This window comes from Stylophora pistillata, chromosome 9, assembly GCF_964205215.1.
Source record: "Stylophora pistillata chromosome 9, jaStyPist1.2, whole genome shotgun sequence".
Classification (NCBI taxonomy): Eukaryota; Metazoa; Cnidaria; class Anthozoa; order Scleractinia; family Pocilloporidae; genus Stylophora; species Stylophora pistillata.
In genome coordinates this window covers 31,163,228-31,187,999 of record NC_142527.1, presented here as the reverse complement: position 1 = coordinate 31,187,999, position 24,772 = coordinate 31,163,228, and the positions used below count along the sequence as shown (strand labels likewise).

The 24,772-nt window shown below is 41.7% G+C and overlaps 2 protein-coding genes and 5 pseudogenes across 3 annotated transcripts in view; 5 read left to right on the top strand and 2 right to left on the bottom strand.

Moving 5' to 3' along the window:
- LOC111335482 (somatostatin receptor type 2-like) overlaps positions 1 to 24,772 on the top strand; it is a 95,465-nt gene that overhangs the window by 37,292 nt on the left and 33,401 nt on the right. The gene's annotated exons all lie outside the window — the stretch shown is intronic.
- LOC148724281 (QRFP-like peptide receptor) lies at positions 1,994 to 3,278 on the top strand (annotated as a pseudogene).
- On the top strand, positions 10,146 to 10,928 carry LOC111326300 (tachykinin-like peptides receptor 86C). Its single transcript, XM_022930264.2, has one exon. The coding sequence runs from the start codon at positions 10,146 to 10,148 to the stop codon at positions 10,926 to 10,928; it is 783 nt and encodes a 260-aa protein (XP_022785999.2).
- Positions 12,750 to 13,427, top strand: LOC148724280 (uncharacterized; annotated as a pseudogene).
- On the top strand, positions 15,104 to 24,475 carry LOC148724277 (tachykinin-like peptides receptor 86C; annotated as a pseudogene). The gene is made up of 2 exons (XR_015991654.1): positions 15,104 to 16,592; positions 23,138 to 24,475. The product of XR_015991654.1 is annotated as a tachykinin-like peptides receptor 86C (transcript).
- On the bottom strand, positions 16,909 to 18,714 carry LOC148724279 (uncharacterized; annotated as a pseudogene).
- On the bottom strand, positions 18,332 to 22,295 carry LOC148724278 (uncharacterized; annotated as a pseudogene).

Here is a 24,772-nt window from a genome sequence, read left to right as displayed (position 1 = left end):
GAAACCAGTGTAGGAGTGAAACTAGTTGAGCCTTACGATTTACTTAGCACAGTTTTGGCTGTTGCCCTTTAGTTGGGGAATGATGACTATGAGGCAACAAAAAAAATGTGGTCATGCTGTTTATAAACAGCTTCAGGAGCTAAAAACAATTAAACATCCACTGACTGGGCAAGAAATAAAAATTATTAGTCTAAGACACACTTGTGGGGATGGTAAGGAAAGGAGTTTATCTACTGGCAGTTCATTTGCCAAATCTACTTATCTAATACTGGAAGCTCCAGAGCACCAGAGCCAACTGGGTGACATGAAGATCATCTGTCCAGAACCAGTTTGGACAGTTTTAGATGCAGAGAGTTGCCAAAAAAAAAATTTGAGAATGAACTATGTGGAGAAGCCCCCACTAAAGAGAAGCGCAGAGAGTTTGCAAAATAAAATCTTGGGAACACTGGGCATAAAAATTTGAATGGTACAGCCTTTTTGGAGTACTACCCTGGTACTGCTCACCTTGGGTTTCGGTCAACTGAAACACTATGTTTGCGAATTGCAAAAATTGCAGCAGGTAAATGTGCCTTTTTCAAACTAGTTCACATCAACAGTGATTGTATTGTACCAGAAAATATCTATCTCATCCACAGAAAGTTTTTTCGGTTTAACACACTTAGCCACCAGGAAGTTGTCTTTAGCTTTACTTTCCTTGCAACAATAGAGGTAGGGGTCTGTAGGGTGATTATGGATATTTCTACAAAATGCGTAGCTCCGTAAAATATTGATATCTCCCCCATGGAAGGGATTTTTTATAAGCACCCCCACCCTCCAGAAATTCTGAAAAACCTCCCAATATTTTTTTTATAGTTTTTGGTCTTTGAGAATGAGACCCCCAGGAATTTTCATTTACCTTCTGTGGAAGGGGAGGGGGAGGATAATAGCTAGCTACAGGAACTACACAATAAGAATAACAAAACAAAATGTGTATAGCGACATGTTCAAAAATTATCAAAGTCCTTTTAAAATTAGGAAATAACATGTATGCCTATCACAAGTTTGCACCCTTTCACTAAAAATCCTGTAAAATTATAATCTACATTTTACATAAATTGGGTATAGTATGTAACCCAACTGATACTGTATACCACAATAATATCTGGAATTTTTACAGTTTAAAAAAGTGGTTGTGTGCTACACAACTCTGCAGGTCTGTTCATTTCATTTCTGTTCATCTTCATGACTGAACATTCCTTGAGTCTAGATGTCATGTCGTTACGAGAGTTGGAGAAATAGGTTCGAAGGCAGAGTTGTATCATGGAAGCAGAAGTCAACCAGAAATCGAGTGACAAATGGACGGAGGAATGTATCCTCGCAAGTGAAAAACCACCACACCGGATTACAGTGGGACTGATGCGTCAAAATGAGCCTAAATTGAGCCAGTTGAAAGAGCTGCTACAAAAAATTCCATCCTTGAAGCGAGCAGCCGATGGAGGCCTTCAGGCAACTTAGGCAACTTACCAATCAAGCTCGAACGTCCATGGAAATCCCAAGGAAAGGTATCCAGTCTTGAAAGATCCGACTCTCGTCAGAGCCGGGTAGTTCGCTTGTGTACGTCTCTTAAGCACATTACCATCGCACAATAGAACTGAGTACGTCGTCAAAAATTTGTACTCCCTGATGGAAATGAATTTTAAAACAGTCTTCTGCGGGAAAGAATCGAGCGCTGAGTCGAGAATACTATCCCAGCATTGGACTCACAGAACCCATCGGAGTGAGTAAAATTTTCACCTTTCAGAACAATACCTGTCTTTCAGAACATTTCTTTGTCGCAAACTTTCCCGCATGGCGTCAGACCGACCGCCATGCTTCGAAAACAGATGGAATTGGCGCGCGCGTTTGTTTATGGGATACGGCATTAAAATTTCTTTCCCCAGGCCCCGCAATGACGTCACAGATCACCTGGTTGCTATCAGATAAGATTTAAGGAGCTACGGCTGTTAACTCGTGATTCATCAAATAGTAATATCAGGGTCATCTTATCTAATTTTAGCAACAGAAAAACAGAAACCGAAGATGACGTTAAAAGAGACCGAGGTGGTTATCCTCACAGTCCTGTACGCCATCGCGATGCTCGTAGCATTTGCAGGGAATGGTTTCCTCATCCATATCGTGTGGAAGAAACCTGAAGTAAGATTGCTGACAAGCTTCATGTTCGTCTACATGGTCATCGCTGATTTGCTGGTGACGTTGGTTGTGATGCACTAATCGATTTCCCAACTCTATACAGACGGCTTATGGATAATATCAGGAATAATGGGAGAAATCACGTGCAAATTTATCGTATACACTGCCTTTGTCACTATAACGGCGTCCATCCTCTGCCTGACATTTATGGCAGTCAATAGATACTATGCCATTGTTCATCCCTTCCGCCACCATCTTTGGTTCCGAAAGCCTAAACTGACAGTACCATTTATTTGGATCTTGTCACTGGCCTCTATGTCCATTTTCCTGGTTGTTCAAACCGTGAAAGACCACAATTCCCAATGCATGCTATCTGTTTACGTTTTGGGTGATCCATTCAGGGCCCTGCGAGGGATATACCTCCTCCTGGTAGTGGTCAACTATCTGATCCCTTTGAGTGTTATTTCTGTCATTTATACTATTACCGCACGGAGGTTATGGTTCCATGTTGCACCTGGAGTGGAACATTTGACAGGAAACCGAGAGTAACTCGAAACCTCGAAGAGGAGAGTGGTTAAGATGCCCATCATTGTTACCTGTACCTTTGCCCTTTGCTGGCTCCCAGGACAGGTGGTTCACATGATATTTGACATGCAAGCATGGAATATTGAGGTAACTCTTCAGCCGATTGTCATGTTTGTGTGCTTTTGGTTTGGTCACGCCAACAGCGCCATCAACCCATGGCTTTACATATTCCTGAGCAGCAAGATCAATGCGGCATTTACAAGAATCGTCAGTAGAAAAAGCAGCCGGTCGCCTCCGAGTCTCAGTGTCAAAACATCAAATGCGCTTTTGCCTGAAGACGAAGTTGTCCAGAAAGAATTAATACTGTAATCTCTGTCGTAACATGAAACATTTATCACTAATCTTGGTAATTATAACTAGGAAAGCGAAATTTTCTTAGAATTTATTGAATATGACCCCATATATACGGTGTGATAAAGGTAATAAGCTAAGTAATTAACGTGAAATTGAAAATTTCAACTGATTTAGACAACTGCTCTATCGGCTGCCAACAATATAAGAAGGGATCAGATTTTGTTTTGTTATTGTTTTCGTTCTCAATTTTGACAGCAAGTTATCTCTCTCCAGATAGAAAGGGAGAGAGAGAGAGAGACTTTATTTCAAGAGGGTAGCACTTCACAGTAGTTAAACTGATAATCCTGTGGCCCTCTGATCCCACCCCAGTGGAGAACATCCATCACACAGTAATCTCGTGTGTGGGAAATTAACGTCTCCTACCCCAACCCTGCAGGAGACGGGACTTCCATTTATTCGTCCCTATCGATCCGAGAAGACTAGAATATCTAACCATTTCTTGATGTCATAGAAAGGTAGCAAATTCTTCTCAACTATTTTAAGACCCTTAGTGTTGGTCCGGCCGGGGCCCGAACCCTCGACCTCTCGCACAATATTCGCTCCGACGAAGGGCTAACGCTCGAAACGTCAGCTTTTGTAATCATTACGGTGGCTCATTTACCATTTCAACTTTGTTGATATATCCAAATTATCTCCTGCACAATAGTCCAGCGCTCTATCCATTGAGCTAGCCGGGAGGCTGGAAGTAGTTAGAGTTTGAAATTCAAAGTTATTATGCAAATCTTTCATTTTTATCGGTAATGTAAAACTAGTCAATAGTCACCAGTCAATTAGCCACTCAGTCACCTATCGCTCACCAAGTCAGTTACCCAGTTAGATAGCCACTCAAGCACCAGTTAGTCAGCCAACCAGTACATACAAACGACTCATTCACGACATAAACATCACAAACGACCGAAAAAGAACAACCTAGCTTTACCGACAGACCGAAACAGACCAATCACGAACGACTTACGTCACTTGAGTCTTACAGCCAATAACATCACGGCAAAACCAACCGATCATTTCACACGAACTGGAATAAGAACATTCTACTGACAACAATCACTCACTTGACTCTGATGATGACTTCCGCACAGGTTGTCGAAACGTCAGTCACTGCCACCGACAACAGTCCTTCTCAGGACTACACTCACCCGGACGATCAGACTACACCTTCACATGTTACCCCCGGGTTCAAACCATTTACTGCACAATGTAAAACTAGTTGTCGTCAAACGAGGTACCTAGGTGAAGGTACATAGTGGTGGAAATTTTAGAATTGGCCGGTAAGTGCGCTCCAAGAGCACAATTGCCTTATGCAGCCGGAGTATACTAATTTGGTTTGTTTTATTTATAATTTTCGCATTGATCATAAAGAATCGTTCCCCTCAGTTTTACTAATTATATACCAAAAAATGATGGATTTAGTGCCTGTGATCCACGCAAGAACGGTTACCAGCCGCGTAACGAGCCTCGCGCTCTTGGCAACGAAAAAAATACCTGGGTATCCAGCAGAGAATCGGTAGTTTTACTCCCCATTCTCTGCTGGATACCCATGGAATCTAGTAAAATATGGACTGGACTGGATTAGTAAAACATAGATTGGATTGATAAAACATGGATTGGATTGATAAAACATGGATTAGTAAAACATGGATTAGTAAAACATGGATTAGTAAAACATGGATTAGTAAAACATGGATTAGTAAAACATGGATTAGTAAAACATGGATTAGTAAAACATGGATTAGTAAAACATGGATTAGTAAAACATGGATTAGTAAAACATGGATTAGTAAAACATGGATTAGTAAAACATGGATTAGTAAAACATGGATTAGTAAAACATGGATTAGTAAAACATGGATTAGTAAAACATGGATTAGTAAAACATGGATTCGGTAAAAGATGGATTCGGTAAAACATGGATTAGTGAAACATGGATTCGGTAAAACATGGATTAGTAAAACATGGATTAGTAAAATGAACGTTACATAGGGCGAGTTACATTTTATCTTACTTTCAGTATTATTTTATCTTACTTTTTTACTCTTACTTTTCAACCAAATTATTTCGCACAAAATAGACAGTTTCATTTAAATACTGATGTTGCCTTTGCCCACCCGCAGGCGGTTTCAATCGAAAACAACATTCCTTTACCATTAGCTGTGGTTACACTCACCTCCTTCCCGAGGTAACCCTGTGGGTAATAACCGTGGGTTGGGGTGGGTTTGGGTTTCCGGTCAGGTTTAATCCTCCGGTTACATCACAGGGAGCCCAGACAAGCGACGAGCCTGGTTGTTTATTCGAAATATAAAGGAATGTATGGGAGAATACTGAAGAGTCTTATTATCGTAAACTTATATCATGAAATGTCTGAGTTAAAGCTCAAAATAAATGTAAACTTACCTCACTTGCTGTGTATTGTCGTTTCTGTGGCTCTAAATGGCGAATTTGAGCGATTTGGTGGGTTTTGCGTCGACTGTTACTATACGTTACACTCGGGCAATTATTTGCGATGTAGCCACAGGGAGCCCAGACAAGCGACGAGTCTGGTTGTTTATTCGAAATATACAGGAATGTATGGGAGGATATTGAAGAGTCTTATCGTCGTAAACTTATATCATGAAATGTCTGAGTTAAAGCTCAAAATAAATGTAAACCTATCTCACTTGCTGTGTATTGTCGTTTCTGTGGCTCTAAATGGCGAATTATTTCAGCGATTTGGTGGGTTTTGCGTCGACTGTAGGTCATTGTAGGTCATTCCTTGTTTTAGTAACTACGTGTAAAAAATTCTCTTGGTGTTTTTCCCTGGTCATGACATGCGAGACATGCGACAATATTTCCGGTGTGCATTTAAATTGTCACAAATTGTCACACAATAGTATTCTGAAGGTGGCTGTAGGTGGTTGTAGGTGGTTTTATGTGGTTTTAGATGGTTTTAGGTGGTGGTTGTGGGTGGTTGTAGGTGGTTTTAGATGGTGGTTGTAGGTGGTTGTAGATGGTTTTAGATGGTTGTAGGTGGTTGTAGGTGGTTGTAGGTGGTTGTAGGTGGTTGTAGGTGGTTGTAGGTGGTTGTAGGTGGTTTTAGGTCACTCCTTCTTTTAGTAATTACAAGGTTTAGTCAAATTTTAGAATACTCCGTGCACTGCATAATCTTAGCCAAGGAAATCAAAGAAGGAAATGGTTACTCTGGGCCGTCTAGGGTCACGTTTTAGTCGTGTACGGTTACTTAAACGTCACGTTGTAGTCGCGTGCGATTTTTTGTCAGCACAGTTTATTTCACAATTGTCACTTTCCACGTAAATAAAACAATGGTAAAGGAATGTCGTTTTCGATTGAAACCGCCTGCGGCCGGGCAAAGGCAACATCAGTACTTAAATGAAACTGCCTATTCTGTGCGAAATAATTTGGTTGAAAAGTAAGAGTAAAAAAGTAAGATAAAATACTACTAAAAGTACGATAAAATGTAACTCGCCTTATTTAGCGTTCATTTTACCAATCCATGTTTTACTAATCCATGTTTTACTAATCCATGTTTACTAATCCATGTTTTACTAATCCAATCCATGTTTTACTAGTCCAATCCATATTTTACTAATCCAATCCAGTCCGTCTTTTACTAGATGCCGAAATAATTTGGTTCAAAAGTAAGACTAGTATCGCAGAGGTCAGTGGTTCGAATTCCATATAGGCCTGATTTTTCTCAGGTTAAATAGCGCTATCTACTGCGAGGATCGTGCATCATACGTGTCTAATACCGCAGTTCAAAATATATGAACTTCATATATTTCATTGTATCTGACTTATCACTTTCACGGGTTTATTACGAATCAACTTAACTGCCTGCTCCCAGTTGGCTTGTTAGCTCAATTGGTAGAGCGCTGCACTAGTATCGCAGAGGTCAGTGGTTCGAATCCCGTACAGGCCTGATTTTTTTCAGGTCTGATTTTCGCTATTGCTTAAATAGCGCTATCTACTGCGAGGATCGTGCATCGTACGTATCTAATACCGCAGTTCAAAATATATGAACTTCATATATTTCATTGTATCTAAGACTAAAAAAGTAAGATAGAACAGTACTAAAAGTAAGTTAAAATGTAACTCGTCCTATTTAGCGTTCATTTTACCAATCCATGTTTTACTAATCCATGTTTTACTAATCCAATCCAATCCATTATTTACTAATCTATGATTTACTAATCTAATCCAGTCCATATTTTACTAGATGCCGGATACCCATAGCTTGCTTGAGTAAAATCTGTGATCGTATTTCGCTTCTAATCTGATAGAGGCGTCAAATTTTACGCTATCGTGTCATCGTCCCATGGCGTGAAAAGGTAATTAAAAGAGCGGTATACATGGTCGAATGTACATGGTCGACGTAAAGTGTACATGGTCGGCGCTTAAAAATAGTAATGAGACAACGCGCTCGCCCAGAGCGAGTTGGGGCTAATGATACAGTCACGTAGAAGAAACATTTATTGGTCAGTGCCTGCGTATTTGGTCGATTCCATAAACACTAACACAGGCTGTGACGCTTATTTCCTACGAAATTTAACTGGCGGCCTGACTATTTTATTTTCTAATCAACTTTACCCGATTTTTGTTTTCGGATCGGAGACAAAATATATTCCTGAACCGACGATTTCTTTTCGTTACTGCTCCACTCAGAGTTAATAGAGGGAACTCTGCTCCACTGTTGTGTATAAAATCTTTGACGGCTGACGCTCGGTGCTGTAATTTTTGAGCATCTTGACACCAGTTAATGGGAATGAACTCTGCGGAATACAATGTATATTTTCTTTTGTTGTTAAACGCAGAGTGCGCAATACATGGCAGCTCTTTCACACTAATATTTCATGTCGCATTAATAGTTTACACACAGTTCCACCTTTTTCTTTTAAACCATATTCATACAGTACTCATAGGATCCCTTGTCACTGGCCTTCAGATGATCTATATTGGTTCCGGAATCCTCGAGATAGCTGCGAGAGATTTCAGACATTACACAACGATCTGATTCAGGCACTGGTGTTGAAAATCTTTTTGCGCTACCTCCTCGGCAAGGATGACTAAAACTCGTGAATAGACAGGGACTGAGGGTTGTAATTATTGTTTTCAAACAAGATAGCAGATGTTGAACAAGCTGACAAAGTTTACGAAGTGAAGATTTATTAGCCGTGCAATGCGTAGTTGAAAAATGCGAAAGAGGAGGAAGGAGAAACAGGCGGAGACCACGAACAGGGTTAAACTCCTATAAACTTAACAGGGTTCGTACTGTCTTGCAAGTCCGTTAATTTCAGAGGAAGTCCGCCAATGAATTCAATAAATCCTTGGAAAGTCCTCGAGTTTCTATTTTCGTAAAGCTTCCTTGAGGGGGGTGGGACGTTAACGTTTCCTAAAAACTAACTGTAAATAATTCAAGCGTTGTGCGCCAGGGCCGTTTTGGAAATTAACATGGAGCGGGGTAGTAGATCTAGTAATGCGTTATTGACCAAGCATGAGGACTCAAACCTGAGCCAAGCGTTGATGGACAAGAGAGAGCTTGCCTGCAGGTTACACAAGGACAAAATGGCTGCGATGCTGGCCACCGCCGAAAATGAAAAAAAAGAGAAGGGCTAACAGCCAATCAGCTCATAGAATTCGCAGCATCAGTTGCGCCGCTTGCGAAGCCAGTATAAAAAGGCAAGGTAACGCACCGGCGTAAGATAACTCTTCAAACGTATATGAGAACGATCCTTCGCAGTAAAGCACTATTTGAGCAATAGTGAAAATCAGACCTGAAAAAAATTTCAGGCCTGTACGGGATTCGAACCACTGACCTCTGCGATACTAGTGCAGCGCTCTACCAATTGAGCTAACGAGCCAACTGGGAGCAGGCCATCAAATTAATTCGATATAATAAACCCATAGATGATAAATCAAACAACAACAAACATATGAAACATATGTGTGAACTGCGGTTATGAGACGTATATGAGAACGATCCTTCGCAGTAAAGCACTATTTGAGCAATAGTGGCTTGTTAGCTCAATTGGTAGAGCGCTGCACTAGTATCGCAAAGGTCAGTGGTTCGAATCCCGTACAGGCCTGAATTTTTTTCAGGTCTGATTTTCACTATTGCTCAAATAGTGCTTTACTGCGAAGGATCGTTCTCATATACGTCTCATAACCGCAGTTCACACATATGTTTCATATGTTTGTTGTTGTTTGATAACTCTTCAAGCAAGAATTTCCCTAACTTATATATCTAAGGCAGTCAAAGTTTAAAACGTTATGAAAGCTGAAAAAGAAAGGGTTCCTTTGTCGCGCTTATAAGAGCTACGAGGTTGGACGGCCGAGGGTGGGTGACTATTCAAGAAAACACAGATATCGACTACTTGAGGCTGTGCGCGTTATTTCCTGTTGTTTCATATTTTACATTATCTCATATTGCCCAGTTTGTCAAGAAATCAGTCGTCGTCGTAAGTTTATGTCCTATAAAAACGTCGCATCGGAAATTTCACGATCTAGCTTCGCAAAGAAATGTACCAGCTGTTGTTTTGCCTTGTTTTATTTATTGATTTTTTTTGGCAGCATTTTGTGTTTTGATGTTCTCTTCCAGTCGCAGTTTGCACGGCGAACTCTAGCAGTAAATGAAGCTGTTTTTCAAATTTTGTCTCAAACGACCATTTATTCCTGTCACTCTGCTGGAGATGGGTGAAGAGCTCAAAGAGCAGAAAAGTTTGAGTCACAAAAGTTTCTTCAAGTTATATATCCCAAAAGCGCTCAAGCATTACTCTGAATGCAGGGACTTCAGCCTGAGTAAACTAGAAAGGATAGACAACACTTCCCTAGATTAACCTGTCACTGTCAAAGAAACTTAATTACTCCGAATATCAGGACTTCAGCCTGGATGAACCAGAAAAGATAAACAACACTTCCCCATATTGATCGTGACTGAAAAGCTAAGTTTGTTATATATCCCAGAAATGCTCAGGCATTACAATGAATGCCAGGACTTCAGCCTGGGTGAACCAGAAAGGATAGAAAACACTCCCCTATGTTTATGGATGATACCAGGAGTATTTGGAGAAGTCACGTGCAAAGGTGTGGTATACATTGCCTATTTCACATCAACAGCGTCCATCCTCTGCCTGACAGTCATAGCATTGGACAGGTACTATACCATTGTTCATCACCTCCGCCGCAATCTTTGGTTCAGAAAGCCTAAACTGACAATGCCATTCATTTGGATCTTTTCACTGGCTTCAATGTCCATTTTTGCAGCTATTCAAACCATGGAAGACCACAATTCCCAATGCATGCTATCTGTTTATGTTTTGGGTGATCCATGTAAGACTATCCGTGGCCTATTCCTCTACCTTGTGGTGATCAACTATCTGATCCCTTTGATTGTGATGTCTTTATTGTATACTATTATTGCAAGGAGGTTGTGGTTCCAAGGTGCACATCGAAATGAGCATTCGACTGAAAATCGAGAGCAACAAGACACCCTAAAGAGAAGAATAGTTTGGATGCTGATTATTGTTACCTCCACTTTTGCCCTTTGCTGGCTTCCAGCCAATGTGGTTCACATGATATTTGTCATGCAAACATGGAATATTGAGGTAACTTTTCAGCCGATTGTCATGTTTCTGTGCTTTTGGTTTGGTCACGCCAACAGCGCCATCAATCCGTGGCTGTACATTTTTCTGAGCACCAATATCAATACCGCATTTAAAAGTATGGTGTGTAGAGAAACCCGCCAGTCGCCTCCGAGTAACAGCGTCATAACATCAAACGCTTTCTTACCACCTGAACAAGAAACTGTCAAGGAAGAATCAAAACTATAATCTTTTCCATCATTTGTAACATTTATTGCTAATTTGAGGACTACGAGAAGAAGAAATCTTGGTATCAGTGTTAGTATCTAAGCAACTGTGTGTACCTACCCCTCCCCTTCCCTGACCAAACATGAACTAAGTTGACTGTTGTTTAGCTAGGAGAGGATTGGGTGCGCAATCGCTTAGATAATGAACTGATTGATCCAAACGTTAGAGTCATACTAAGTAAGTACATAATTGCATAATGAATTTTAAGATAGAAAAGGAGAATATCGAAGACATTTTGAGCAGGTTATCTACCTGCTATGCGAAATGCTAGAAATATTAAGTAAATAAATATTTGCATGATGAATTTGTAAAAAGGAGAGCAGCATCTCGAAGACATCAGGAACAGGTTGTACTCCTGCTTTGCGAAATGCTGATTATATTAGGTAAATACAGTTTGTATGACGAATTTTTTTTTAAGATGGGAGAGGAGCATTTTGAAGACTTTCGGAATAGATTATCTACCTGCTGTGCGAATTGCTGGTTATGTATTCTATGACAGGGATTTTGTAGTCAGATAAAAAAGGAACGAATGCTATAGTTCATCTAGTTATTAGGAGAGTAACTTCAAATAGATTGATAAAGGCTGATAGTTTCCAATGAAACTGTTTGGGGCTGTGTTGGTGGGGGTAACGAAATAATTTGGATATATCAACAAAGTTGAAATATCCAAATTATTGAGAATGATGAATTTGAGAATGATGGATTTAACTGAGTGGTTGTGAGGGTGAAACGTGAGAGTGAATGGAATGCGGTCAGAGTCATCACTAAATAAACGACGAAGTCTTAGAAACTGAGAAAAAGGAATGGAATTCTTAACGTGAGATGGATGCGAAGACGAATACAACAAGTAATTATGCAAATTATATCAAATAGATTGAGTGGGTAACGCGTGACTGATAAGAAACTACGATGAAGAAAATGATCATGAATGCTACAAGACAATGATAATATGCGAGAGACTCAGACATTGAATAAATTTATGTCAGGACCGGCTAAGAAGTTAATATATCAGCCTAACGGAGAATTTAATCTAATTTGTGTTTTGAAATTGAGCCTGGGTAGCCTGTTTATTGCAATATATCCCTCAATTTTGATTGGTTCAACTCACTGACTTCACCTGTTCAATTATGAGTTACTTGTATTCGGACACACAACAAATAAAGCCTGTCAACCAATCAGAGTCCAGCGTTTTGTTATTTACAAACAACTATCCAAACTTGAAACGCTAGGTCGTATTTAGTTGTAGAGTGATTTCAATTAAAATTTATTTTTAAATGCTGTTTGGCAAAAAAACGCTTTAAAGATGACATGGAGAAGGGTTTGGAGATTAGTCATCGTAGAAAGTTGATAATCTTTGTATTCATCTGGCAAATGTAATCACATCGCATGTGCGTCATTGAGGGGCCTACACGATATGTCGAACTGGAATACACAGGAAGTCGACTACTGATTTGATTATCTAAATGCAACTTGTTTGACCTGTCAACTTCTGGTCAGTTTTAAAAGCTGATAGATACCGGAATAAGGCAAAAAGTACAATTCGTATGTAATGTTTAATATTTTCAGGGAACATAAAGAAGCTCAAAGTTTTGCAGAATCTGCGTCTGTTGCACCTCTTCCAATAGGGACCTTAAGATCGAGGACGGGGTCTTCTGTTGAGGACGCCATGACAGGGGAGGACCTGGGGTGAGTATGGCGTAATTCGCGCGGGAAATTTGGCTTTAAGATTTTAGACCTCCGGCGACGAATAAACGTCGAGATAAAATGGCTAATTTTCGCGAAATGCGGGATATCTTAACGCTTTATCACTCGTCAGAGGCGATAAATGATGAAGAGTTCGTGTTGTTATATGATGCTTTTTCTTCAAAAAACTTGAGCCCTCCATATAAAGATTACCAGCGTTTCTCCTTTGACGAAATGGACCCTGATGAGTGCAAAACCGAATTCAGATTCCGTAAAAATGACATCCCTTTGCTCGCTGATATTCTGCGAATTCCAGGATATTTAGTTTGCCCTCAATGAACTATTTGTAGCGGAATACAAGGCCTGTGCATTTTGCTCAGGAGAGTGGCCTATCCATGCCGATACAGCGACATGGTTCAAAGATTTGGTAGGCCAGTGCCAGAGTTAGTAATGATAAGTAACACTGTTTTGAACTATATTTATGATAACCACCATCAAAGACTGACAGACTGGAATCGTACACTTTTGAGCACAGTTAAGCTGGAGGAGTATGCACGAGCAATTTCAGATAGGGGTGTTGCCTTGAAAAACTGTTTTGGTTTCATCGATGGGACAGTGAGAGCAGTGTGTAGACCAGACGAGAACCAAAGGGAAGTCTACAATGAGCACAAAAAAGTACATGGACTCAAATTTCAATCTGTTGCACTGCCCAATGGAATTATTGCAAACCTCTATGGACCAGTTGGTAAGATAAATACTGTTTGTCTTTGCCTCTAAATTCAGTGCAAAGAGACATGATCAAGATTTGTTTCTAGTAAAACATAGCTGTGTCCGTAAAGTATTTCAAAGATTATGTTGAAACAAATTTAGTGATATTTTTCTTTTGATAACTGTTAAGATGAACATATTGATGTGGAGCTGATCAAGACTGACTCAATATTTTCCTTGGACCAATTATTTTCCACAGAAGGAAGAAAGCATGATGCAGGCATACTAGGAGACTCAGGCCTGCTAAGAGATCTTAGCCAATATGCTTTCTCCACTACAGGGCACCCTCTCTGCCTGTATGGAGATTCAGCATATCCTTTGAGGGTACACTTACAGACACTATTCCGTATAGTGGCACCGAATCCCCTCATGGAAGAATATAATCATTCGATGAGTAGTGTCAGGATTTCGGTAGAGTGGATATTTGGTGACATCGTAAACTATTTTAAGTTCTTAGATTTTAAAAAAGATTTGAAGATAGCTTTGAGCTCTGTAGGTAAGATGTACATAGTCTCAGCTTTACTGTGTAATGCCTACACCTGTCTATATAGAAATACTACCAGCGAATTTTTTGACCAATTACCTCCACCTATTCAAGGATATTTTCACTAAGATTCACATTAAATCTTATTTAGCAAAGTTTGCTGAAGGGTTAGGGTGCTTGACCCAGGTTTGAGCATAAGGTTGTTCCGAGTCAGGCAGGGCTACAGTATTATCCCTGACAATATTATCACCTTATTTTGGTAAAGGACAAAATAAATGGTTTATTTATTCTTTAATAACAAATGAAAATTCTGCTTTAAGACTAACTTTCCTAAAATTTAACACCCTGGTTAGAACAGTGGGGGATAAAACCATATCCTGTCCTGTTGTATGTTCCCATGTACCCCATATAGGGAGGTGCTCCTACCCTGCCCAAACACCACTCCTGGAGTACAGTCAATTAACTATTGAAAAATTACATCAAAAAGCAAAGAAGCAAAACTAGATAACATTTACTATAATTAGCACAACACAGCTCTAACAAATAGAAAATAGAGTTAGTTTAATTTAGTTGCATTCCTGTTGATAATCAATGTCAATGCACGAATGGTTCTCAGTTAATTTAACAAAAGAACATCTGGTTAAATCTAATACAACTGTAATGCTTCACCCAGACAGTTTGCCGAAGATATGCTCCAATGTTTAATAATTATTGTCAATATATGTTTTGGTGTTGGAATTAGCAAAATGTTCACTTAGTTTGGACTTCCTTATCTCATGTAATTAAATAAAGAGCCAGCAAAGCTTTGAGTAGATTTGACGAGACCTTCCGGCACAAGAAAGCGTTGGACCTAATGCTGACAACCATTAAAAGAACAATTATATACTGTTTTCAGAAGTGGAAGTCTTCACGGAGTTGCGAATCCAAATCGCCTTATTATTGTCCAGTGTGCTTGTCACGTCAGACAAACGTCACTCTAAATGCCAAGCTCTATTGACAGTCAGATATTATTTGTATAATTCAAACTCTCCTCCTTATTTTTCAGCTGCCCATTTCTTTTTCAGTTGATATCGCTGATATTTGAAAGACCGCTTGACAAGACAGACTCCATGGATGAAATGTTAAAATCGACAAATCGATGTCGGATTTCCATCAGTGAAAATAAATATATTGGGATGAAAACTTTAAGTGATCATCACTGAAGTTTTAATGCCTGTACGGAAAGTTATGAATTCAGGCATATATTCCTTATTCGCCCGCTATTTCAACATGACTGCATATTTGAGAGCCGTACTGAACAATTTCAAAGTCATGTATCTGAAATATACAAGGGAATTATCTGCATGCAATGAAAGGAAGAGACAAGGTTACGAGATAAGAATTAAATTGACAAGTTCCAAAAAGCAATTTTTTCTTCTAATTACGTATGCTAAGAAAATACGGTGAAGTGAAATGTTGACGCCATACCAAGTTGTCCTGCAACCTAAAAAGTTGTTTTAATAGGTTGAGTCGTAAAAGGATCCTGCGGCGAGTCCTTTTCTAATTTCTAGTCGTCGAGTAATTCATCTAATGCAGGTAAGACTCATATTTTCGTTTCCTTTTCCTTCCATTCACGAGTCAGTACGAGCGCTTTCTATTTCGCAAACTCTAACTGACGTTCTCAGATAACGTTTAGGCTGAATAATATATGGAAGTTTTACCAAACAATGGTTCATCTTTGTTGAAGAAAAGGCTCTTGCAAGGTTTTCAACCTCCCGTTTATTCCACATCAAAGATGCCTGGGATTTTACGTTTTCGTCCATTGGTTCAACTATGCCATGATCGCATACCATTTTGAATATTACCTAATGTAGGTATCTAGTACAACAACTTCTCGACGCAAAACTTTCTGTTAGAACTTCCTCCAAACAGAGTAAGTGGAGTTTGCATTTACGTGCGTGTGAAATTCCCACGGTGACAGCATGTTACCTCAAATGCCATTGGCAACCGGTTAGAGTGAAGGCGTTTGTTATGATGGGGATTAGAGTTTCATGTAATATGTCCTAATTCGATGGATAAAAAAATCAATTATCCCTAGATTCATTACGTTATGGGTTACATTCATAAAAAAATAGTATAACCCTCACGCACATCATGTAAATAAGACTTGCTTCAAAGCGAAATAGCTACCAAACCGGCGGGTGTTTGTTAGTTTGTCCTCTGCCGCATTTGAGCTTTAATTAGTTTTTATTGACTTTCAAAGCGGAAGGCACAAGCCCATGTTGTACGCGGACGGACTATTAATATGAGCCATGCTGAAATTCAATTCATTTTAAGCCCCACACATGCAAACATTTAAGTTTGATATTCCTGTCCGGCAGTCTCGAGGAGATGCGTGCCCGATACCCGCATTAATATTCAAGACAAATCATCTTGAATTTTAAAATAAAGGACTGATCAGGATTAAACTCAGTAGTTCATCAAGTTCATTCGTCTCAGGCTTCTGAATTTTCAAACCGATGAACGAGGGAAGCAAGGTTGTCAAGCTAGTCTAGAGGTATACGGTGCGGTCTCTCAGTCTACATCAACCTGAAGAAACACTCGGATCATTGAACTTGAAATGTATTTTTTTTCCTTATTTTCTCTTCCTTTAGAGCTAAAAGATTACAAGTCTTTAAGGTGGCAGTGGTCTCCCATACATTCTATCGAAGGTATATTGTAAAGTATTGTCAAAAGGCAATTAACGCCCCTAAACTCAAAAATTTAGAGGAGAATAAGTTGATGTTGCAAAGCGAATTCAAGGGGAGATTGATTCTCTGTTTCCAAAAAAATTCTATACGTGTGCCATTGGTGTCTTTACATACTATATCGTTCTTTATCTTAAGTGCTAGTTTTGTTCTACCAGGTATTAAACTGGGAATGAAAGATTAAGTGAAATGAAATCGTTATTGCTACTGCTTCGTTCTGAAATTGTGTTGGAAATCCCAGTACAGCAACACTAGTCACTCGCGTAGTTTTTTCCCTATCTTTATTCTAGTCGTCACACGCTTCGTATCGCGTCGATCTTAGCCTATTCTTTTACAAAACCACAATATCGTAAAAAAGATCCTTGGTTTCGCGTTGCGAGGTTACAAGGCTGACGTCACTTTTCCGACACTCTACCCCCATTTGTCTCGGAGAGCAAATGTCTGTCGAGAAATAAACCTTATCCCTTAAATCTTATGAACGAATCTATCATCTAGAATTCTCAATCGATTTCCTAATCACACTAATCATTGATCAATCAGTAGCCATAGTGGCAGATGTTCAGTTCATAAGTAGAATGGTCAAGCATCCAATCCGCTGTTGTCATCCAATCTGTTTCGGTTTGGTTCACAGTTCAATCCCCTTCCTCATCGTGAGCCAGATCCTCCATACGCAATCTTGCTGCGATGGCTGCATCACACGAAGGCCTGAACGCTGGCGCTTCGATGCGCAACTCGGTCTTTGGAGGTCTGTCACCGTATCCCGGTCGATCACATGACAGTTCTAAAAGATACAGCTGCTCTAGATGTGAAGTCCCTGTGCGCAACTTTGCTCCCCGGACAACACCATCACGCCCTTTGATTAGTTTCGTGACGAACCCGACCTTCCATTTTCCACGATTCTTGTCATCCGACTTGATCAGCACGACCTCGCCCACACTAGGATTGTGTGGTTTCCGGGATTGTTTAGACGATGGCGTTCGCGTAGCCCCTTTAGGTATTCCCCGTCCATCGTTTCCAGACGGCCTCCTTGCATCGTCTGAGATACTTTGCTCGCTTGCGTAATTCACCGTCTTTTATGCGGTGTGGTTCCAACTCGAGAAGTGCATTTGGTTGACCAAACAACAGGGAGTGGGGGTCAAGATCGGTAGCTGCACATCGTCCTCCACGTAACTTAATGGTCGGTTGTTGACTGCAACCTTTACGTCTAGTATAGCCTCCTCTAACTCGGTCCACGTTAGGAACCCGTTTCGAATGGTCTTCTTTAGACTTCTCTTCACCAATCCAACCATTCTCTCGAACTTCCCTCCCCACCAGGGTGCTCTGCTCAGGTTGAATTGCCACTTGATTTCCTGACGGGAGAGGAATTCGTTGAGGCGTTCATCAGTCATCACTTGTTTCAGCCACTTAGCTGCCGCCACGAAGGTACTCCCGTTGTCTGAGTAAATCTTCTCTGGTCGGCCACGTCGGGCAATAAACCGAAGGAATTCTCCCGTTTCTAGGCTGGATAGTAGCGCAAGGTAAATACCTCTGGTCAGGCTACAGGCGTAAAGCGCTGTGTAAACTTTGCCTTCTTGTTTTCTCCCCTTTCTATACTTCAGTGGTCCGGCGAAATCCACTCCGACTACTTGAAACGCAGTTTTTCCTTCGGTACGATCCCTTGGTGGCTGTCCTGGTGGCGGAGCCGCGAACGCTGTGGCGCAGAACCGCTAGCAGCCGTTACAGGCTTTAACGACTCTTTTTCAAGGCGTCGCAACCAGCGAACCCAGTACCTTTCACGAATCTTTGTCATTGTGAAGCTCACTCCCCCGTAGAGTGTCCTGATATGCGCGTCTGCAACCATCTTCTCCGCGAACGAATGAAACTCAGGCAAGTAAATGGGATAGTCTCCCTGAATCCGCCCTTGGCATTCCAGTAACCCGCGTGCGTTTTCTTGTAGGTTCAGCTGTACACAGTGATCTTCAAACCGCTCATCTCTCTTCAAATTCACCTGTGCTCGCCTTAGCCACAGGTGTCGCTGCATCTCGATCTCCTCTGTCGTAAGTGGTCCCTTAGATCTTCTCGTCTTTTCGCTCCGTAGGTTATGCATGAAACGTGTCAACCAAGCACAAACCCTTAGGGTTTTCCATAACTTGAACTTGACCAGCAAAGCGTCTAGGATGTCTGTCTTAGCTTATGCTACAGCGAATACTTCCCGTATCACGTTTGCTTCCGCCTGACTGTCTGGTGTGGCCGTTGTCTTAATATCGGCTGGCCATCGCTCTCGATCTAGTAGCCACTCAGGCCCTCTCCATCATAGCTCTTTGTTTTCCACGCCTCCGCTCCGACTGCTAAGGTCATCTGGGTTGTCCTTTGTACCCACATGGCGCCAGTTTACTTCTGGGTTTTGCTGGATATTCTGCAATCGATTGCTCACGAACTGCTTGTAGCTCCCTGCTCCCTTGATCCAATGTAACGCAACGTTGCTTTCCAACAAGCAGAACATATTTCCAACTGGGAAACTCTAATGCTTCCTTAACGTTCACAATGAGATTGGTCGCTATGTGACCTGAGACCAACTCGAGGTGGGGGATGGTGAGGCCTTGCTTCGCCAGTCTAGCTTTGGCTGCTATCAGCCCAACACTATCACCGGATGGTTGAGATATGACACCGTACACTGCCGCAGAAACGCCTTGTCTGCTTGCGTCGCCGAAACAATGTAGCTCAATGTTGCTGATCTATTCAAAGTGTTGAGGTATGGCTCTGGGTACGGAAATGCTCACTGGTAGCTGTGCTTCCCACCTTGACCACTTGGTTCCCAGTTGACCAGGAAGTTGAGCATCCCATCCGACTTTCAAAGCACATACGTCTCGGTATAGTAGTTTTCCACCCAATGTCATAGACGTTGCGAGCCCTAGCGGGTCATACACTCTTGCTATCTTCGCTAGTATCCCTCTCTTTGTCACTTGGGTGCGGTCAGTTGGGAACTTTACTTCAATGGTATCTTGTCGCTTGTTCCATAGAAGCCCTAGAATAGATTCCCCTCCTTCTTGAGGTGCACCCAACTGTTCTTTCGCGAATGTAGTATCTTTGCTAAGAGACTCACCTGGGGACTTCACTGCTGGAACATTTGAATGCCACTTGTGCAGCTTGAATGAAGCTTGGTTAAAGACATGGGTACCGCCTACTTTGACTTCACGGGCAGTTTTTACGGTGGGTCCGCCGCTGATAAGGTCATCGACGTATAGACTCTTCTCTATTTCCCTCTCCAGTTCTGGATTCTCGGTACGACAGGCTTCCAGGTGTTGTTTGATAACTCCCCCAAGAAGAAACGGGGATGGCGGCAAACCAAACTGAGCTCTCGTGAATCTCAGTATTTCCACTCGCCTGGATTGCAAGTCCGTGATCAAGTGGAATCTCATGGCATCCCTGTCTTCTTCACGTATTCGTACTTGTAAGAACGCCTGCTTGATATCACCTGTTAACGCGACTGGGTGGAAACGTACACGGACAAGAACATCCCAAAGCTTGTTCTGCAACGGAGGTCCCGCGTGAAGGCACTCGTTGAGAGAAGGAGCCTTCTCTGAAGCTCGGGCTAAGGCGTCGTACACGATTCAAAGTTTGGTACTCTCTGCAGCCTCTCTCACCACCGCTTTATGTGGAATATAGAACTCCTTTCCCACTGGTGGGCCTGACACTCGCTCCACTATTCCCTCGTTCAGCTGGCCTTTAATTATGGTGTCATACCTCTGGAGTATTCCGTTCTTCTCCAGTTTTCGAAAGGTACTTTCCAATCGCATTAAACTTCCCGCTCTGTGGTTGGGCAGTGGAGGGTGGTTTCCTCTCCAGGGTAGCCCCGTCTCGTACCACCCCTCTGGGCCTCGTGTTAATTGTTCCTTGACTTCTTCATAAACATCTGCTTGATCTCCGCTTGGTGTGTCACGCAATCCTAGAACATCTAATTTGCTTAGCTGTTCGTAATCTGTTGCTGTCGTCAGTGTCAAGAACATATTAGAGAGGTCAACTTCTTTACCTGGCGACATAATTGTCCATCCGAACTTTGTTAGCTCTGCAACAGGTTCGCCGGAACGTTCGATCTTTGGTATGGTTTCTGTCTTTATTTTCGCGTACTCGCTCGCACCCAGGATAATGTGGACTGGTAGCTCAGGCTTCTCGTCTCTGTCGTCCATGTATACCCCATCTAAGTAGGGATATTTCTCCACTATCTCAGCATATCCTGGGTTGTCAAGTGATAGCAATGTACTACGGTCCACACTGGTGACTTCCGTTTCCAATCGAAATTTTCCATCAATACTGCCAATCGTCACGCTATGAACTCCGATGACCTTGTTTGTTGACCCGAGCATCATCTCTATGCGCTTAAATTCTTCTCCTTGCGGTTTGTTTCCCAGGTGTTCAAGGATAGCTGACGACGCGTATGAGCTGCCTGCCCCAGTGTCTAGGAGTGCGCGGCACTTGATTCCATTTACTTCCCCGACAACAATGGGATACACGACTCTCTCTGTTCCTTCGTTTTGTGCCGTCATAAATCTTCCCCTCGTTGTGTGACCGCTTGGTGGGCGATCACAAATTGACGTGTGATGTCTGCGTTGAAAGTTATGACACCCGCGGCTTCTATAGCTGTCTGCTCTGGGTTTGTCACTTGTACAATTAAAACACAACTGTTTTTGGCTCAAAATTCGTTTGCGGTCTCCGACCGCGACAACTTTGGTGCAATTAGCGGATGTGTGATTCGTGTCATCGCAATAGACGCACCCGCGCATCTGTCTTTCACTTGCTTGTTGTTGGACCTGATAAGACCTTCCGCGTGGCGGCGGGACGCGTGCATTCCAGTCGTTGCGATCATTCTTCCTCTTGGACACACTCGCACCATCGCTTTCCTCTCCTTCTGAATTTATGTCTCTCCAACTTTTAATTGCCTGAATCAGTTTAGCGAAATCCCAGTCTCGCCAATCTTCGTGTCCCCGGACTAAGTCTCCCTTTATTCCTTTCAGTTTTTCTAACATCGCCCTCACATTTCCGGAGACTTCACGTAACTCCCTGAGCGTCTCTAAACTTTGTACATTGAACAGAAGCTTTTAATAAAACTCATTTTGGACTGGCGCCTGTGATGGTAGGCAAACCCATGATGTTGCTTACATATGCGTTTACAATTTTTGACGTTTTCCTGTACTCCGATTTTAGGATGGCCTTCGTTCTTTCGTACCTCTCAAGATTGAATGGGAGTCCATCTATGTCCACTCGCACCTTTGTAAGAAGGAGTTCCTTTAGATAAGCGAACTTTGTCACTGCTGACAGATCTGTCGCGTCTATTTCCGCTGAAAGTTTGTTCCAAAAAGAGAGCCATTGTTAGAAGGACCCATCAAACCTCGTTATTGATAGCTTTGGCATCTTTGCGTGCATTCCAGAATCGCCTGGTAACCCTTTCCCTTTTTTGCTACTTAATTCTTCTGATTTTTTCTCGTAATCAAGCTTCATTTCCCATTGTGCCTTTCCAAACGCGAGTTGCTCCTCTCTCTCCTTCGCGATTGTCGCTTTCTCGCTTACTTTTTCGGCCATTTGCGATTTTTTCTTCACCTCCGCCAAACACTTCCCAAGGTATCCGATCTCCGCGTCTACAAACTCGATAACTTTGTCTATTTCATTGCTCCATGCACATACCTCGCCCATTTGCTCACCCTTTGCAATCTTCCTCTCTTCGATCTTTCATTTGATCTCGTCCGCTTCTATTGCTAAACACACCAACGCGCAACGGTGTGTCCCAATAGTTGTCGCGTTTGCCTTGTCCACAATTCCCTTTCCCTTTTCTTGCTTGCACGCCAGAAGCTTGAGTTTTGCGTCCAAATCCTCCAGTTCCATGTCTCGATCTCAGTCCCGTCGGAGGTGGCAGTTAGTGTTGGAATTCCCTAGCAACACTAGTCACTCGCGTAGTTTTTTCCCTATCTTTATTCTAGTCGTCACACGCTTCGTATCGCGTCGATCTTAGCCTATTCTTTTACAAAACCACAATATAGTAAAGACCACCCTTGGTTTCTCGTCGCGAGGTTACATGGCTGACGTCACTTTTCCGACATCGGCACTAACTTAGAGTCTAAACCGAAGCATTACCATCACTTTGGTTCTTAGATTCATCATCAATCACAAAGTTATTATTTATCAAGAAACTCTAAATGTGTTTTTCCTTGCCTGTTCCTGTTTCCAGCAATTCCTTCCGGCCTTTTCACTGCTCCGTTGACGTCGAGGAACATCGGTCTAAACCAGAGTGAGCTTGATTTTAAAAAAGGTTCTTATAAGTTTTTCCCTATGAATTCCCAATGGATTCCTCTTACTGCTCACAGCTTCACCTTTATCCAGTAAATGTTAAGCGGAATTGGTTTTGCTTGATGTTAGGCGTGTAGTTCATTTATCTCGAAAACGAGGTTGCTATCAGATAAGATTTAAGGACTACGGCTGTTAACTCGTGATTCATCAAATAGTAATATCAGGGTCATCTTATCTAATTTTACCAACAGAAAAACAGAAACCGAAGATGACGTTAAAAGAGACCGAGGTGGTTATCCTCACAGTCCTGTACCCCATCGCGATGTTCGTAGCAATTGTAGGGAATGGTTTCCTCGTCTATATTGTGTGGAAGAAACCTGAAGTAAGATCGCTGACAAGCTTCATGTTCGTCAACATGGCCATCGCTGATTTGCTGGTGACGTTGGTTGTGATGCCCTGGTCGATTGCCCAACTCTATACAGACGGCTTATGGATAATATCAGGAATAATGGGAGATATCACGTGCAAATTTTTCGTATACACTGCCTACGTCACTATAACGGCGTCGATTCTCTGCCTGACATTCATGGCTGTCGATAGGTACTATGCCATTGTTCATCCCTTCCGCCGCCATCTTTGGTTCCGAAAGCCTTAACTGACAGTACCATTTATTTGGATCTTGTCATTGGCCTCCATGTCCATTTTCCCTGTTGTTCAAACCGTGGAAGACCACAATTCCCAATGCATGCTATCTGTTTACGTTTTGGGTGATCCATACTGGGCTCTGCGAGGAATATTCCTCTTCCTAGTGGTGGTCAACTATCTGATCCCTTTAAGTGTTATTTCTGTCATTTATTCTATTACCGCACGGAGGTTATGGTTCCATGTTGCACCTGGAGAGGAACATTTGATAGGAAACCGAGAGCAACTTGAATCCTCTAAGAGGAGAGTTCTTAAGATGCTCATCATTGTTACCTGTACCTTTGCCCTTTGCTGGCTCCCGGGACAGGTGGTCCACATGATAATTGTCATGCAAGCATGGAATATTGAGGTAACTCTTCAGCCGATTGTCATGTTTCTTTGTTTTTGGTTTGGTCACTCCAATAGCGCCATCAACCCATGGCTTTACATATTCCTGAGCAGCAAGATCAATACGGCATTTACAAGAATCGTCAGTAGAAAAAGCAGCCGGTCGCCTCCGAGTCTCAGTGTAAAAACATCAAATGCCTTTTTACCACCTGAAGGCGAAGCTGTCCAGAAAGAGTCAACACTGTAATCTCTCTCATAACATGGAGGATGTGTCACCAGTCTTGGTAATTGTACTTGGAAAGCGGAACTTTCTTAAAACTTATTTCATATGACACCATATATACAGTGTGATAAAGGTAATAAGCCAGCTAATTTAATGTGAAATTGATAAATTCAAGTGAGTTAGACAACTTTTCTGTCGCAAAGTGAACTGTACATAGGAGGGAATGGTCTTTAGAAATATTGCATTAGTTTATTATGGCCCTGAAAGCCACATTCGGGTAGCTTCAATTTGTGACAGACTAACGAAATAAAAGACGGTAAACCATCGGACTAAGAAATCGTATCTTCTTTCTACGTGGAGTCGAGCGCGCTAACCATCTTGCCACCCGCTCTTGCTTAATATTTTCCTTTCATGAACGTGTTTGTTGGTAAATAATCCCCAGTTTCCCACGCTGAAAAAAGTTAATGAAAACTGGGCTGCACTGTTCTTGTTCCTCTCAGCTAAATTTTCGAAAACTCCTCAATTTCAAAGTTTGGACTGTTTTTATCAAGCAAATCTTTCATAATTCACAATAAATATATCTCATGAGACATTTTGTTATGTAGTATCGCTGAGTATTTTTACGAGTTTTGCC

What these genes read in the sequence shown, in the direction of transcription:
- LOC111326300 (XM_022930264.2), top strand. Translation starts at nt 10,146, where the DNA reads ATGATACCAGGAGTATTTGGAGAAGTCACGTGCAAAGGTGTGGTATAC.